Genomic DNA, 16,130 nt, shown 5'->3' on the forward strand with positions numbered 1-16,130 from the left:
GGTGTCTCATCCAGCAGCCTTCAGGGTCATCTGATTCTATAGGGGCCTGCACTTTTCACTGTTTTTGAGCTATTTGACAACTCTGCAGATTGTAGAAAACTTAGAGTAATGCAAACAATTCTTGTGCATAGAAATGCAAATAAATTGTGTCCTACTCATAAATGATTATTGCAATAATCGGTTGTTGTGTTGTAGATATTAATCAGTTTTGCATCTATTTGTAAATTGTAAAGGCTAGTTTAGCATTCCTGATTATTAATATGTCTGTGTTGTTTGAATTCTCTTTTGGTGCAGTTGTAAGATCTCTCTGGGTCTTTTGTTAATTAGCAAGGTAACCAAAATCTTTAGCACCATGGTCATTGTAATTTGGATGAAAGCCATGATTTCACATTTTTAGAATTTATCCTTTAACACTAGTGGATTGGCCTCATATAGAGTTAGAAATGCACACACTCATCTAATGCAACAGTTGCCACAAGTTCCCATGATAACCCTGATACCTGGGAGAGGCGATCCTTACATCTCAATCTAATTCTCAGACTGAGCCCTTGCGTGTTTTCCATGAGTTGGACTGTGGCATTTCACTGCTAAAATAAGATAATGGTGGTCTTTTACAGTTAGAAAAATTATCTCTTTTTTTCCCTTGACTTTTTTTAAACCTTAGTACGTGTCTCCGGATAAGTACTTGCAGGAAACAAGCACACTTACATAAAATGTTCAGGATATGTCATTCTATTTAGTTCTACTATTAGTTTTTTAATAGATATGAGTGCTCATCATTATGGTTTTGCATTATACCTTAAAGTATTTAAATTTAATTAAAATATAAAATAACTGTAATTTTTTATTATTAAAATTATGTATGCTCACTAATAAAATTTTAGAAATTACTTAAAGCACAAAGAGTAAAAATAATCACTACAATCCCTGTGTATTGAAAGCCAATCCTCCACCCATGTCCTTGGTCCCTCCTCCAGGACTTGGCTCCATCACTTAATCCCTCTCTGCCCTCTGTCTTCAAGCTGTCCCTCTCTCCTGGTCCTTCTGCCTCAAAGGAGGATTATCTCCGCCTCCTATCTCTCATTCTTTCCATCTGATCTTCTCTACTGAAGCCATATCATCATTGCTCCAAAGGACAGATCCAGTGAACACGCCAGTCATCACCCTTCTGAACGTGTCTACATCCCATGGTCTTGATCACTCCTCCACTCAGAACTCTTTGTTCCCTTGGCTTGACTTCCGTCTCCCTCTTCATTCTTACCTCTTATTCTTTTATCTCTTGGACCACTTTCTCTGACTCATCTGGAGTCTTCATTTCCAATCCTGCCCCTAAAATGTTGGTATTCCTTGATTTTTCTTGCTCAGGCCACTGGTCTTCTCATCCTACATGCTTTCCATAGTGATCTCATGTGCACCTGTGGTTCACCTTCGTCCACATGCTGCAAGTCCCTGATACATATTTCCAATCTAGACCTCTCCCCTGAGCCTCAAATTCATGGACCAAATGGCTCTAGACATCTACACCTAGATGCCCATGAGTTCATCAAACTCAAACTGTCAAAATAGGACCCATCATCTTCCCCCCCAAAGTTGCCCCTCTTCCAAGTTAGAATCACAGAAGTCATTCTTGACTCCTCACCATTCCCCATCTGCAACAAATTAATCAATAAATTCTATTGGTTTTACCTCATAAATTTCTTATCTAATTCATTGCCATTCTGCAACCCGTGTCCCTCATCACACTAATCCATCCATTTGGCTTCCTCAAATCCACCCTCCATCAAGCCACCAGTGGGAGCTCTCTAAAGTGCACATCTGACTAAGCGAACGCCCTCCCCTGCTCGAAGGCGCCCAGCGGGCTGGCAGTGAGCCTGGGGCTCGGGTTCCCCTGTATCACCTCTGGCTCCTCCAGAGTGTGCTTGTGCTTCAAACATAGCCTGGAGACTAGTCCCTAGCCTATCTTCTAACCAGAACACTAGCCCTAATTCCTTCCTATATAGAAATTCTCATTGCTTAAAGAACAGATTCTAGACTTATTAGCATGGTATATAGTGTCATTTATCACCTGACCGCCACTTAAAGAACAGATTCTAGACTTATTAGCATGGTATATAGTGTCATGTATCACCTGACCGCCGCCTGCCTCTCCAGATTTATCTCCAGCCACTCATTGCTTTGCTTTTCATGCTTCAGCAACAAGGCGTTGCCTGCAGTTCCCTGAGCACACCAGATATCCAGTGCCACTGCACCTCTGCTCAGCTGTCTGTGAATTCTCTCCTCATTCCTGCCCTTAGGTCTTTGGTCAGCTCCTTTGTAGCACCTCCTCTATGTGCTGTCCTCAGTCTCCTCCTCTAGGAATCTCTGTCCTGAATCTCCTCCTCTGGGAGGCCCTGTTCCCTGTCTCCTCCCCAGGGGACACTGTCCCAGGTCTCCCTCTCTGGGAGGCGCTGTCTCCAGTCTCCTGCTCTGGCATTCCAGGCAGCAGTGCTGAATTACCCAACAGGCAAACTAAGCTGTTAGGGCAACCCGCAAAGGCAGGACACCAACACTAATGAAAATATCTGGGAAGGAAACTCATTAACTTTTCCTACTCCAGGTTTGCAAAGATATTCCTCTATGTTTTCATTCAGAAGATTTGTTTCTGAGTTTCTGCTCAGGTCTTAGAGTTGTTTTATTTTGTATTTCTTTGATTACTGGTGCTGTTGAACACATTTTTCCGAGTTGGCTGGCTTTTTGTACTTTCTCTGTGATGATCTGTCAACTTCCTTTCCCCTATTTTTCTTTCTATCAAGGCCTTAGGGTTTTTTCTGTCGTTTGTGACAAGTATTTTTTGAATTTGGTTTTTACCCTTAATTTTTGTGTATTGCTTTGTGACATCCAGAAATGTTTGATTTTTTATGTAGTTAAATCTATTGATATTTTACTTTATAATTTCTTTCATTACTTTTATGTTTGGATATTTCAACACTGTCAAGCATAAAATACATATTCTTATAAGTTTTCATTTTGTTTTTAAAGCTTTAATTTTTAATACATTAAAAATACATTGCATTTTAATACATTAATTTGTAATACATTAACTCTTTAGTACCTGGACTTTAGATGTAAGCGTTCTGACACATGACTTTTTATTTTTGCCAAATAACTAAATGACCACTTTCCAAATTTCCAAATGACCCCCATTTTCCCAATAACATTTATTGAATAATCTTTTATTTATGAATATTTCCTTTTTCATATATTAAAGGGAACTGTTTATATAAAAATCTGTTTGGGGTTTATTTGGATCCATTGATTGATCATCTGCTTTTCTGCCACTTTTATAATATTTTAATTGTTTTAGTTCCAAAATGTGTTTTAATAACTGATAAAGCAAGTCCCTTCATCTTTTCAGAATTTTGTTAGTTCTTGTCACCTCCAGAAAAATAATTGGAATTATTTTGTTAGGTTTCAAAAATAGTCCCATTGACTTTTTAATGATATTAAACCTGTGATAAGTTTTACAAGAACTGACTTCTTGGTAATTCTGTCTTTCCATTCAGAAAATAATATGCTTCTCCATTTCTTCAGCTGTTTTTTTATATTGTTTAGTGAAGTTTGCAGGTTTATACCTGTAGGTTCTATACTTTTTTATTAAAGTCGTCCTCAGATTTTGTCTTATTGTAACTGTGATTAGGATTTTCTTTCCATTTCATCTTCTAACTAATTATTTATTGTTGGACTATAGGAAAGCTATTGATGTTGAGGTATTTGTTCTCCACTTAGCCACTTGCCATATTCTCTTATTATTCTAATGATTTTTCAGTTGATCCTCTTAGTTTTCAAGGTAGACAATCATACCTTCTCCAAATAATAGAAATTTATTGTTTTCTTTTTGTTTTTTATATCTTACTGGGTTGGTCAGAATGATTTAAAAAAATAATTAGCAGAGTAGTGTCTCTTGTTGTTGTTTATTCTCTGATCTAAGTGGAATGTCTACGAGGATTTTACTGTTATGTATGATATTGATTTTTTTGTTGTTTATTGAGATATAATTTGCATATAATGAAATGCAAAGATCTCAAGTGAGTTTTGACAAATATATATACACCATGTAGCTCACACCTCAAACAAGATACAAACATTTTTAACATGTCAGAAAGCTCCCTTGTGTCTTCAGTCAGTCTTCTTCCTTCAAAGGCAAGCGCTTTTCCGACTTCCATCTCCATAGATTAGTTTTGCCTATTCTTGAACTTCGTGTAGATGAATATGGGAAATTCAGCTTAATTTGTGCCTGGGGTTAGACTCTTAGTGGCACCTGTCTTGAGTGTGGATCATCCTAAGAAACCAGAGCACCCACACTCAGTGTCTAGACAGACAGCCTGCTGTGGGGAAAGAGCGTCTCTGATGAGTGTGACGTTGCTGAGACCCTCGAAGGCGTTGATCCAAGAGAATATCTCCACTTCCAGATCATCTCTGTGACCAAGCCTTTCACTTTCTAGCTTTAATACTAATTATGACTACTAATAAGAAGTCAAAAAAACAAAATTGCACTTATCTGGAGTTTCTACCAAGGTGGAAAGATCAGCCTGTAATCCTTGACTCAATCCCTCTGTGCCTTCTTTTCTCATATGAAAATGAGGATAATCATGTCTGCCTCAGGGTTATTGTGAAGGTTGAATATGTACATATAAAGCCATTACAGTGCCTAGGGCGTAGTGGGGGCTCTCATTGAACAAGTATTTATTGAGTTCCTACTGTATGTCGGACACTATTCTAGATGCTGACGATCTAACAGTGGATAAAATAGATTCTAAAGGAGTTTGTTTTCTGGGTGGCTATTTAAGTGGGCAGCCATTATTATTATAACCTGATGCTTATATTTCAGGAGACACAAAGTGCAGACTGTGGTAGCCCAAACAGCGGTGGAAGTGAATTAGAAAAATAATAAATCTGCATCTTAATTCTGCCACTTAACTTCCTCCATTACCTGAGGAAGTTGTATTTTTTGTTTTTTGTGAGGAAGATTAGCCCTGAGCTAACATCTGTCACCAATCTTTCTTTTTTTGCTGAGGAAGACTGACCCTGGGGTAATATCCATGCCCATTTCCCTCCACTTTATGTGGGACGCCGCCACAGCATGGCTTGACAAGCGGGGCGTCAGTGCGCGCCTGGGATCCGAACCCTGGGCCACCGCAGCGGAGCACGTGCACTTGACTGCTACGCTGCCAGGCCGACCCCGAGAAGCTGTTGTTTTAGTGAGAGAATGTTCATTCTCATTCATATAAAAAATACAAGTAAAGCATCAGTGAGGTCACATTTTTCATTTACCAAATGTACAATTTAAGAGAGTAATAATGCTCAATGCTGGCAATGTTGTGACAAAATAGTCACTTGCTAAAAACTTTTTATTATGAAAAGTTCTAAATATACACAAAGGTATGGAGTATTGATGTATTCAGTTTCAATAACCATTAACATTTCACCATATTTGTTTCATTGATTCCTCACTTTTTTTTTTGCTAGAGTATTTTAAAGAAAATCTCAGATATTGTTTTATTTCATCCTTAAGTGATTCAGTAAACAGCTCAGAAAAAGGACATCACACCTAACAAAACTAATGGTAATCCTTAATATCATCTTATACTCAGTCCACGTTTAAATGTCCCTAATTATTTTGTAAAAAATGACTTTTCACAGCTGATTCATTTGAATCAGGATCCAAACAAGGTCCATCCGTGGTGTTGGTTGTTTTGTCTCCTATGTCTCGTCATTGTCAAGAGCCCCCACCTACCTTCCCCCGTCCTTGCCTGGTGCAGAAGCCAGAGCATTGTTCTATAGAATGTCCCAAGTCCTAGATTGCTTCCTCATGGTGTCATTTAACTGGTTGCTGCACCTTCTTTATTGCCCAGAGACTAGAATGAATTTGCATCGAGCTTTTGGTTGTGTGTTTCCTTGAATTGTGTATGTGTGAGTGTCAGTACTTCCTGAGTGTCGTGGGTACTTTCTGCTGCATGTCTCTAGTGTCTCATGAGGAGACACTAGAGGCCCTGCTGCTCTGCTTCTAGTGATGTTCAATCCATCAACAAGTCCAGGAAGTGACAACTTGTAAGGTTGGGGAGAGGTTATTTATACTTCCTGAGTCTTGGTGTCCTTGTCTGTAAGAGGAGAGATAAGATCTCCTCCCCAAGAGGCTTCATGAGGTTACAGATGTGAAAGCGCTTCCAGACTGCAAACTGCTATACAGACATTAGGTATTCATCATAACAATGGTCCTCTTGACAATTAAGAAAATTTTCTTCGAAAAAGTATTTCCCTTCCTCAGTTACCTTTAATTGAGAAAATGGTAATGCCCTTTTTTATTGGAAAAAGCTTCCAGTACATTTGCGAAGATCGAAAACTGCCAGCTTTTTAATCAACAGACAGAGCGGAGGAGTGATTAACTCCTCCTGAGAGCAAGATTAGTGAAGGCCGTCTGTATAGCAGAGGTTGTGTCACAGCCTGATTGGGAGAGACTCAAATTCCTTGTCTTTTAGATCAGAGGAGCAAGAGGCATCCCTGAAGGGGAGGAAAAAAGCTTTTGAAACTTTTATGGAACGGTTTGCTTTATCAAAAGATTCTTCTACATTCCAGCTCCAAGACCAGCATCACATAGTACTCGTTTGTGAGGACTGAGAAAAGAATCTTTTAAAGGGATTTTGCTTATTGATTGTCAGGAACAGACTTGCTATTTAAATTTTAACAGTTCTCAGCAAGCTTGCAATTCTGAAGCTTGTGAATGAGCAAATCCTTCCCAAACCACTTTTTTTTTTGGTACAAATCAGAGTGCCCATGAGATGGATCGGGTTCACTTGTATTAGTTTTCAGTTTAATCTCTCTTTCTGCCAGATCTTTTATCTTCTAGTAGGAGAGGAAAAAGAATAAATAAAGGATTCTCTAGATGCACCCGGAGGACTGAGCAAAGCCCCAAGGTATCGGACAGATTAATAGGCCCTATTGTCAAATCAAACTGGGCAACAGATCCTACTATTCAGGTTACATGCTTTCAAGAGCTGTTTACACTCTGAGTGAACCAATGGTGAGAATCAGAGACTCCTAGGGTGGAGAGTCTGGGAGGGAAGGCACCTGGCACAGGCAAAGCAGCGTTCCAAGCGCGCTCTGCCCCTTCCTTGCTGCAATTAACTGGTTCCACCACTGTCCTTCTGACTGTCTGTTTCTAGAATTGCTGTCGTCACTCTGTACCTGACTGAGCAGGTGAGCTTTTCGCTCACAGACCCTGAAATCTTCAGGAAGAAAGAGACAGAAGATAAGTTTTTTTGAGCACTGTCTCAGTCAGGGTCCCCACAGGAAACAGAGGGCACTCTTGAATTAGAATAATCAAGGAGGAAGTTTACAGAGGTGGGAGAGGAGGGAAACCATAGTAACCTGGGGCAGGGAGCAGCAGCAGAGCTGATATCACTCTTAGGGCACAGAGGCAAGGGGAGTCACAGAGCCCAGGAAGAGAGATTGTGTAGAGCTGCTCACAGGAGAAGAGCAGAAACCTTCAGATGAAGAATGCAGATAGTCTGGGGCAATCTCCCAGTGAGTAAGAAAGAGCCCACTCCTGCCTGGCAGGTCCTCCAGGGCACAGAGCAGGGTGGGGAATGTGGAGAGTGGATCTGGGGGGAAAACAGGAGCAGCCAGCACAAGTGTCCACTGTGGGCCAGGCTTTATGCTAGATGCATCAGTGCACATTCTCTTACTTCATACTCATGACAGCCTTGGGAGTGAGGTGTTATTCTCCTATTTTTTCACCACTTAAAAAAATATTTAATTGTAGTAAAATACACATAACATAAAATTTACCATCTTAACCATTTTTAAGTGTAAGTTCAGTAGTGTTAAGTACATTCACATTGTTGTGCAACCAATCTCCAGAACTCTTTTCATCTTGCAAAACTGAAACTCTGTCCTCATTAAACAATAACTCCTCATTCCTCCCTCCCCACAGCCCCTGGCAACCGCCATTCTACTCTCTGTCTCTATGAATTTGCTTACTCCGGGAGCTTCATATAAGTGGAATCATACAGTATTTGTCCTTTTGTGACTGGCTTATCTCACTTAGTATAGTGTCCTCAAGGTTCATCCATGTTGGAGTATGTGTCAGAATTTCCTTTTTTTTTTCAAGGCTGAATAATAGTCCATTGTTGGATGGACCACATTTTGTTTATCCATTCGTCCATTGATGGACACTTGGGTTCCTTCCACCTTTTGGCTATTGTGAATAATGCTGCTATGAACACAAGTGTACAAATATCTCTTTGAGACCCTGCTTTCAGTTCTTGGGGGTATGTATTTTGAAGTAGAATTGGTGGATTATATGGTAATTTAGAGGAACTGCCATACTGTTTTCTGTAGTGGCTACACCATTTTACATTCCCACCAACAGTGCACAAGGGTTCTAACTTCTTTACCTCCTCACAACACATGTTATTTTCTGCTTTTTTCATGGTAGCCATCCCAGGGGGTGTGAGGTGGTATCTTGTGGTTTTGATTTATCTCCCCATTTTTACAGAGGAAGCTCAAACAGAATTGAAAACTGTTTAAGTGGAGGAGCCCACAGTCAACTTCGGTCTCTGTTTTTTCTATTACACATCATCTGTCTTCAGAATGAAAAGTATATTTCCATTGAAGCTTGGCTTGGCATGGAGAGTTCCTGGTTCCCACCAACCAAGTCCAGTTACACTGATGCTAGGGAATCTCTTTCATCTTTATGTTGACAAATGGCTCTTTTCTGTAAGAGAGCCTGCTTAGGAAACCAGAAAACCATGAGCTGTTTGATGCTTCTAGAAAGGACTCAAACTCCCAAAGTGAAAAGAGAAATTGGTGTGAGTTTTTTCATAGTCAATTAGGGATGCACACGTTGCATTTTTAAGGAAACATAAAGAGAGAGGGATCTTCAACAACTGTAGATTACCTATGCCACTGAAAAACAAAAGCCAAGAACACTGAAATGCCCAGCTGGTGATGAGGACTGCATTCCCAGAAAGCCGTTTTTGAAAGCAGCTTTATTTGAAATAATTAAAAAGATTCAGCTTTTGTAGCCCAATTGGCATCGTGCTTCAGAGCAGCGTAACTTTTTGTTCAGGAATCCAGCTAACAAACTCTGACTCAGTCATGGACATCTCTGTGTGAAGGTCAACAGGAGTTGCCTTTGAGAGTCTCATTTCATTTTGGAGCAGTTTGTGGCTACTTCTTAGTGACCCGTAAGGAACTGGAGTTCATTTCTGATGAGCTCCCGAGCGCAGACCTGTGAATCCTCATGGTTAGGTCTTTAGGTTTTTGCAGAAGTGGCTGTGATTTTTGTGTGTGGAGTGTGCACGCAGCTGGCCTTGTCTGCAGTCTGAGCACAGCCCAATGCCATAGTGGAAACCATGCGTCACCTCTTTCTGACCGTCTCCAATGTGGGTGAAAGGGACTTTACCACTACTTCAGAGGAACAAGAAAGACAATTTGAATTCCACAAGAATCTTCTCCCCCCATGTTTTACTTCACTCATAACTTGAAAATGCAGCTCAGTCATCATAGCAATTCCAAATGGGAACTGACAGTGGGTGCTCAAAGTCAGTGCCAGGTCTTGTTCATTCCAGGGCATCACTCTGTGAAATGATCAGGCCAAAAAGCATGTTTAAACTCTGCAAAAAAAAAAAATCACCCAAAGGTGTAGGAGCCCGGCAGAACCTCCTGAAGCCTTGCAGGCAAGAGCCCATCTGGCTGGCAGAGTCACTCTTCCACACCTGCTGGAAAGCTGGGTGGAAAGATATTCTAAACTAGCTGTGAATTTCATTACATCTCTCTCCAGCCAAAGCCACTCAGGGGTGTGGTGGTGAAATGGGCTGCCACGCAGATGGGTTGCAAAATGCACAGCCCATCTGTCTTTATCATGCTCATTTCCTCTTTTATTAAAATGTTAATGAATATAGTTTTTATTTATCATTTGGTGACATGTGCAGCATCTTTTTCTGGGAGACAAATCTGCAATCTGCCTAACCGTGTGAGCTGAAAGAGAACTTTTTCCCGTTATATATTGAACACAGGAGTGAGGAATATTTGGTTCCATTTAAACTGCCATATGCAGGTTGAACAAGAGATTCCTTTACTCGTGGATGGCAGCATGGGGGTAAGGGAGGCACACTGGACTTGGAGTAGGAAACCCGGGTTTAATGCCAGGCTCCCTGGTACTAGCCACATGACATGAGCCTCAGTTTCCACATCTATTGAATGGGGATAACCACTCCATCTCCTGGAGCTGCCATGGTAAGCAAATGAGATAATTCACGGGAATGCATTTTGCATTCATTTAGTATTATTCAGACATGTGCTTGTATAGGTTTGAATTTGTTTTACTCATTCTTTCAGACTCTCCATGGAAAGTGCATCTGTCAAACGTTGGCCCCGAGATGACAGGCGTCATCGTGAGTGGCCTGACTCCGGCTCGCACCTATCAATTCAGGGTGTGTGCCGTGAATCAAGTGGGCAAAGGCCAGTACAGTGCAGAGACAAGCAGGTGTGTGAATGTGCGTCCCTCGGTGTGGGGACAGTGTGGGGATGAGGAGCAGCTTGGGCCTGAAAGCAAAACTGAAGCCTCACATTGGTTGGGGGAAATTGATCAAAGTAATCAACCTCCATCCCTCAGTGATATTGGCAAAAACGTGAATGACTATAAGAAAGAGGGAAAACACAGTTTTATGTTGGGCTGGCTGGTTTTCCTTAATTGCTCTGAGGGAAGTTTCTTAGACTTCTTGGTGCTCTGGTTGTGCCCACATAAATTATTCCTGCAGCACAGCCCTCTGTATACACGAAATTAAGAATTTACAATGTTTTCATGCCCTTTATGCCCCCTGACTGCCAGCAGGATGGGAGCTGGTACCACTGTCTTGACAAGTAAACAGCTAGCAGGGTGTTGTAGGGAAGCTGAATGAGCTCAGTGTGTGCATGGCAGCTGCGCATTCCCCAGTGGTCTTGCCGCTCACTCATCCCTGGGGAGGCTGCTTCTGAAGCTCTTTAAGATGTGACATGGGAATATGGCTTCATCAGACTTCAACGTGCACTCCCCAATTAACCTGAGCTTTGAATGGGCTTGAATTGTGAAATAGTTGAGCTCTAAGTGACTTTTTTCAAAATGTAGGAGTTTGCTATGAGAGCTGTTGAAAGAGCTGAAGAAAACCATTTGGAAGGAGTCTCAAACTACAGGCCTGTGAGCTGGCTCACTCAGGCTTGTAATCCTTGTAAAGAGTGGAGGTACAGTGGGTTATCCAGACAGAAGAAGGTCACCTCCCGTGTCTTCCTTGTCACTTGCTTAACTGATTTTCTATTATGTTGATTTGTTGTAACTATTTCATGCGTGTCCTTTCAGTTTGATCAGCTGGGCGTTTTGCTTTTTTCGTAGTCACTGGATTTTGGTAAAAAGGCTCAAGATTCAGATAGAGAATGCAGATGAGGATCCTTTGTTTCTGGCGCTAATCTCTCTTTCCCCTCCCCCTCTTTTATTTTTAGGTTGATATTACCTGAAGAACCACCCAGTGCTCCCCCGAAAAATATAGTGGCCAGTGGGCGTACCAATCAGTCCATCATGGTCCAGTGGCAGCCGCCCCCAGAGACAGAGCACAATGGGGTGCTGCATGGCTATATCCTCAGGCAAGTTGCTTGTGATAGGCTGCTTTTAGACTGTCATCATAAAGAGTCAAGTGTCTATTTTGCTGAGGTGGCAAACTCAAATGTCTGTAGGAGCCCAACGGTAATCAAGACAGTCAGGCAAGCTGTAAGACTCTAGGGAGTAGAGGGGACTGTGGCAAACTGGAGTGCACAAGAAAACATGGGTAGCCTTGCCGAGACAGTGTGTGCATATTCAACCAGATACGTACACACAAGAAACTGACAGCAGGGGGCCAGCCATGTGGTCTAGCAGTTAAGTTCAGTGCACTCTGCTTGGGCAGCACAGGGTTGGTTCCCAGGCGCGGACCTCTACCACTCATTGGTGGCCATGCTGAGGCAGCAACCCACATACAAAATAGAGGAAGATTAGCGTGGATGTTAGCTCAGGGTGAATCTTCCTCAGCAAAAAACAAACGACATCAGGTGTTGCATGTTGGCAGGAGAATCGAAGGGGATATTATGGGTTAGGAGCAAGGTGTGCTATTCATTGTAAATCCTTTTATTCTATTTAAGCTTTTACCAGGGGCATGTATTATTAAATATAATTCTTAATTAGTAATAATGCAAATGATTTAATTATTAGCCAGTTTTTACCACACTAGAATGTCATTCAGTATTGCCAGTTTCTCTAGTGTTTCAAAGAAATTTAAAAATCTAGCTTTTTTTTTTTTTTTGGTGAGGAAGATTGGCCCCTGAGCTAATATCTGTTGCCAATCTTCCTCTTTTTCCTGAGGAAGATTGGCTCTGAGCTAACATCTGTGCACATCCTCCTCTATTTTGTACGTGGGACACCACCACTGCATGGCTTGATGAGCAGTGTGTCGGTCCCACCCGGGATTCAAATCTGCGGAGCACCAAAGCAGAGCACACGAACTCAACCACTATGCCACTCAACCACTATGCCACTTTTTACGTGCAATCTCACAATTTTTTAATGTTGGAAATGAAATCAATATATTTTGAAACACAGAGCAGGCCGCACACATGTCTGCAGGCCAGATGTGGCCCAAGAGTGGCCGGTTTGCTATCTCTGCCTTATAAGGGGTGGTTAGGCTGCTAATTTGTTGAGAGAACTATACCAGAACTTGGCTAGGTCTGAGAGAAGAAACCTCCTTTGCCAAAACTACTGCTAATTTTAAATATGCACTGAATGTGATCATTGCAGTGATTTATTGACACAAAGAAAAAGAAAAAAGTAAAGCAGTATCAAAGGATAATTATTAAATCTCTCCTAATAGATTGTACAGCTGTGGACATATTTATTAATCTGACATGTACTTTGACTCCCTTGCCAGCCTTATGGATTAAGAGGTCCACTATTACCTTCCTCCGAATGCCTAGTCCGTGCCCATTCTGAGAGTGTGATCAGGAAATACTGGATTAACAAAGATCTTAAGTGGATAAATGTAATTTCTTAGATAAATGTAAGAGATTATGAAAGAGTTGCTTCTTTAACTCCGTTACTTTGCATATGGAGGACAACTCATTCCTAGTGTATATTTATATAATCATCCATTCATCGTTTAATACATGTTTATCTATATGCATGTAATATTTGTCTGTCACAACCAATTCACTGCTATTCTCAAGTTTCCCTCAAGCATATGAATTATCCTCTAAACATAAGCCAGATCATTGTCTGCCTGAAGTGGCTTAAGTGCGGCTGTCCCTTGGGGTACACGGAGGGCCGGAAGACTGGAGTCAGCACTCAGGGCCCCTTTGGTCGCTGTGCCGCCCCCATCTGTCCTTCCTCATTTCAAAGAAGGGTGAAGAGGAGACTGCGATCTGTCCCCTGCAGGCGAGGGGAGCCTGTAGCTCCAGCTCCTGTGGATGCTTCCCGACAATTCCCAGTTCCCCTCCTGAAAATAGCCTGGTGCTCCCACTGCTTGAAGGCTGAGGTTTTCTGTTGCATTCATGCCACTTGCTCCTTGCTTCAGCTGTAGCTCTTGTTCCGTGCTCATAACTAATGAAAATAATTGGCCTTGCCCTCTCCGACCATGCTTGTCATCCCAGCTGCCTCCGTCTTTTTTTCAGCACACGGAGGAAAAGTTTCCTGAGGCTCCAGCTGCCAAGTATGGACTTTAAAAGCCAGCCCACAGAACCAGGCTCAGGGCATGGAGTTTAATAATAAAATCTCTCTGATGTTATGAGGCCCCATCAGGGACTGCGTATTTCTCTATTTTGTGGGATTACTGCTGTTAAAAGGATTTTCCGTGATGGTGTCAGTAGAGTTGAGTGCTGGAAAAGAGGGCATCTGTATTTGTAGGGGCTTAAATCAAGAAAGCCCTAAAATGAGGGTGCACTACCCAAGGGCTGTGAATATCAAAGTTTTCAGAAATAAAGACCCATGCCAAAATGAATTTGCTTGGAAACGTTTCCACATAATCCTCCAGTCCGCAAATCAGCTCTATTTGCAAGCATGTGTCCTCCGGGGCACGAGTCTCTGTGTCAGATCTGCAGCACAGGCCACAGAAGAACAAAACGGAAATAAATCACCGCCATGGCTCTGGCCGTAAGAAGTAGTTAGCATGAGTGCGCAATAATAAAATATTTATAATAATGGGCAGGGTGTTTCTCTGAGAGGAACACAGGGGTTATGTCCTTTAAAAACATTCTCCTGTTTATTTCCATATAAAAAATCATCTTGTTCTGCCTGAGACAGTCTCCTGGGCAACGTATCTTACCAGTCAGAGGACGATGCCCTGCACTTCATTATTAATTGTGACCTTCCCAGACATCCTGTGAATGTTACAAAAGCATCCTGAGCCACTGGTCAGAAGGGACCAACCGGCCTGCTGCGGCAGGGAGAGCAGCCTGTTCTCAAGAGGAATTCTGCAATTTGATTACACAATCGTATAAAGAGGGGCCTGGGAGAAAGCGTGTGGCTCATGCAGGCTTAGTTTCTTATAACTCAGAGTTGTCCCTTACCACACTTCCTAGAAGATCAGTGTTTTCAAAAAGAGAAATGTTTAGGGTATGGTTTACACTGTCCCATATCTTTTACATCCATTGATTTTGTTCTTGCAACAATCCTGTGAAATGCCATTGTGATTATGTCATTTTAGGAAGGTGAAAACCAAGGCTCAGAGAAGTTAAGAATTTGCTTGAGAGCAGCCAGCTCATAACTCTTCTTCCCAGCTGAAGTCTTCTGGAGCTGATTTCTTTGCTTCTCCCTGGAATGTATATCTTATAGTGATGGGTCCACACAAGTGAGCTCTCAAGCGATCATGCCCAGCATGTGCCATATTGGTTATAAGTGGTCCAGGCACTGTTCACATGTACCAGGACACTCTGGTGTCTGCTGTGGGTGTAGAGCCAACTTTCACCTTTTTCCAAATGGCTATCTAATTGTTTCAGTGCCATTTATTCTAAAAGTTCGTGTTTTGTAGATGGGGAATTTAAGTGGAAATATCTGTCACGTGGGTTATTCCATGCCAGGCCCTTCTCCCTGTTGTCCACTGCCTTGTAGACCATCACGTTATAGAAACCAACCTAACTACCGCTATGAACTGCGCCCACACTTGCTTGGTGCAGGTATTCAGTAAAGGAATGCCAATTCAATGGGTGTCAGCAGTTGGTGGAAAATGAAGCAAAATGTGGTTGGATAGATTAACTTTCATCTTTGCCCATCGCAGAATAGCACTGGCCGTCCCCAGCGCCTCCCGCCAGGCGAGCTGCAGGCCTGTCATGCTGCTGCTCCTTTCAGGCAAGAGGCAGGCAGAGGCCTTGGACCTTCTTGCTACTCAAGGGCTGCTCTTCATCGTTTATTTTTCCTATCAAACAGGCCTCACCAAGGACAAGTGGTCTGGGGCAAGAGGGGATGAAAGGCTACTCTCAGAAAATCCTGATTTTCATGAAGAACCTTTTATTGCCATATCTTTGCTTCCTTGGTGCATTTTCAGCCGTCATTCTCGTTGGAGAGTTGTTTTCCATTTAAGGGCCTGAATTTCAGAGTTTCTTCTTTTTTCTGATGGCGGCAGTCTTGCTGACATGCTGGCCCCCATGAATCTGGCTCAGGTCCTTCCCCTTTGTGTCCAGGCCCTCCGCTGCCCTGGGGACAGAGCAGGTAACTAACCAGACTCTGCAGACACAGAGTCACTCTGCATGAGGGAGGAGCCCGAAGACCCTGACCTGCCATCACCAGGGAACGGATGTCCTGCTGGCACTCTGGTTTTGCATCCTCCTCAATCTTTTCCCTCTTCTACTTGTCATACAAAGGTACATCTTCCCGAGGCAAGAAGCACTTCTTGGAGAGAAATTAGATGCTTTTGGAAGCTGCGCAATAACTGAGGAAATTTACTCCCACTGTACATGCTCCTTGCTTTACCCAGGGGAACTGATTAACTTCTATCAACGGAAGCGTGGAAAAACATTTGCTACTCAAAATAATGCTATAAAAGTCCTTTGAGATTACAAATAGCAATTTCCTAATTTATACATTTTCTAAGTCCAGAGTC

The 16,130-nt window shown here is 42.2% G+C and overlaps 1 protein-coding gene across 2 annotated transcripts in view; it reads left to right on the forward strand.

Moving 5' to 3' along the window:
• SDK1 (sidekick cell adhesion molecule 1) overlaps nucleotides 1-16,130 on the forward strand; it is a 917,991-nt gene that overhangs the window by 695,621 nt on the left and 206,240 nt on the right. For both annotated transcript variants that reach the window (XM_087417496.1, XM_087417497.1), the window contains 2 exons: nucleotides 10,378-10,525; nucleotides 11,515-11,655. In XM_087417496.1, coding sequence (XP_087273622.1) covers nucleotides 10,378-10,525; nucleotides 11,515-11,655 — 289 coding nt within the window. The remainder of the gene's footprint in view (nucleotides 1-10,377; nucleotides 10,526-11,514; nucleotides 11,656-16,130) is intronic.

This window comes from Ceratotherium simum, chromosome 26, assembly GCF_057802395.1.
Source record: "Ceratotherium simum simum isolate JZ-2026a chromosome 26, ASM5780239v1, whole genome shotgun sequence".
NCBI lineage: Eukaryota > Metazoa > Chordata > Mammalia > Perissodactyla > Rhinocerotidae > Ceratotherium > Ceratotherium simum.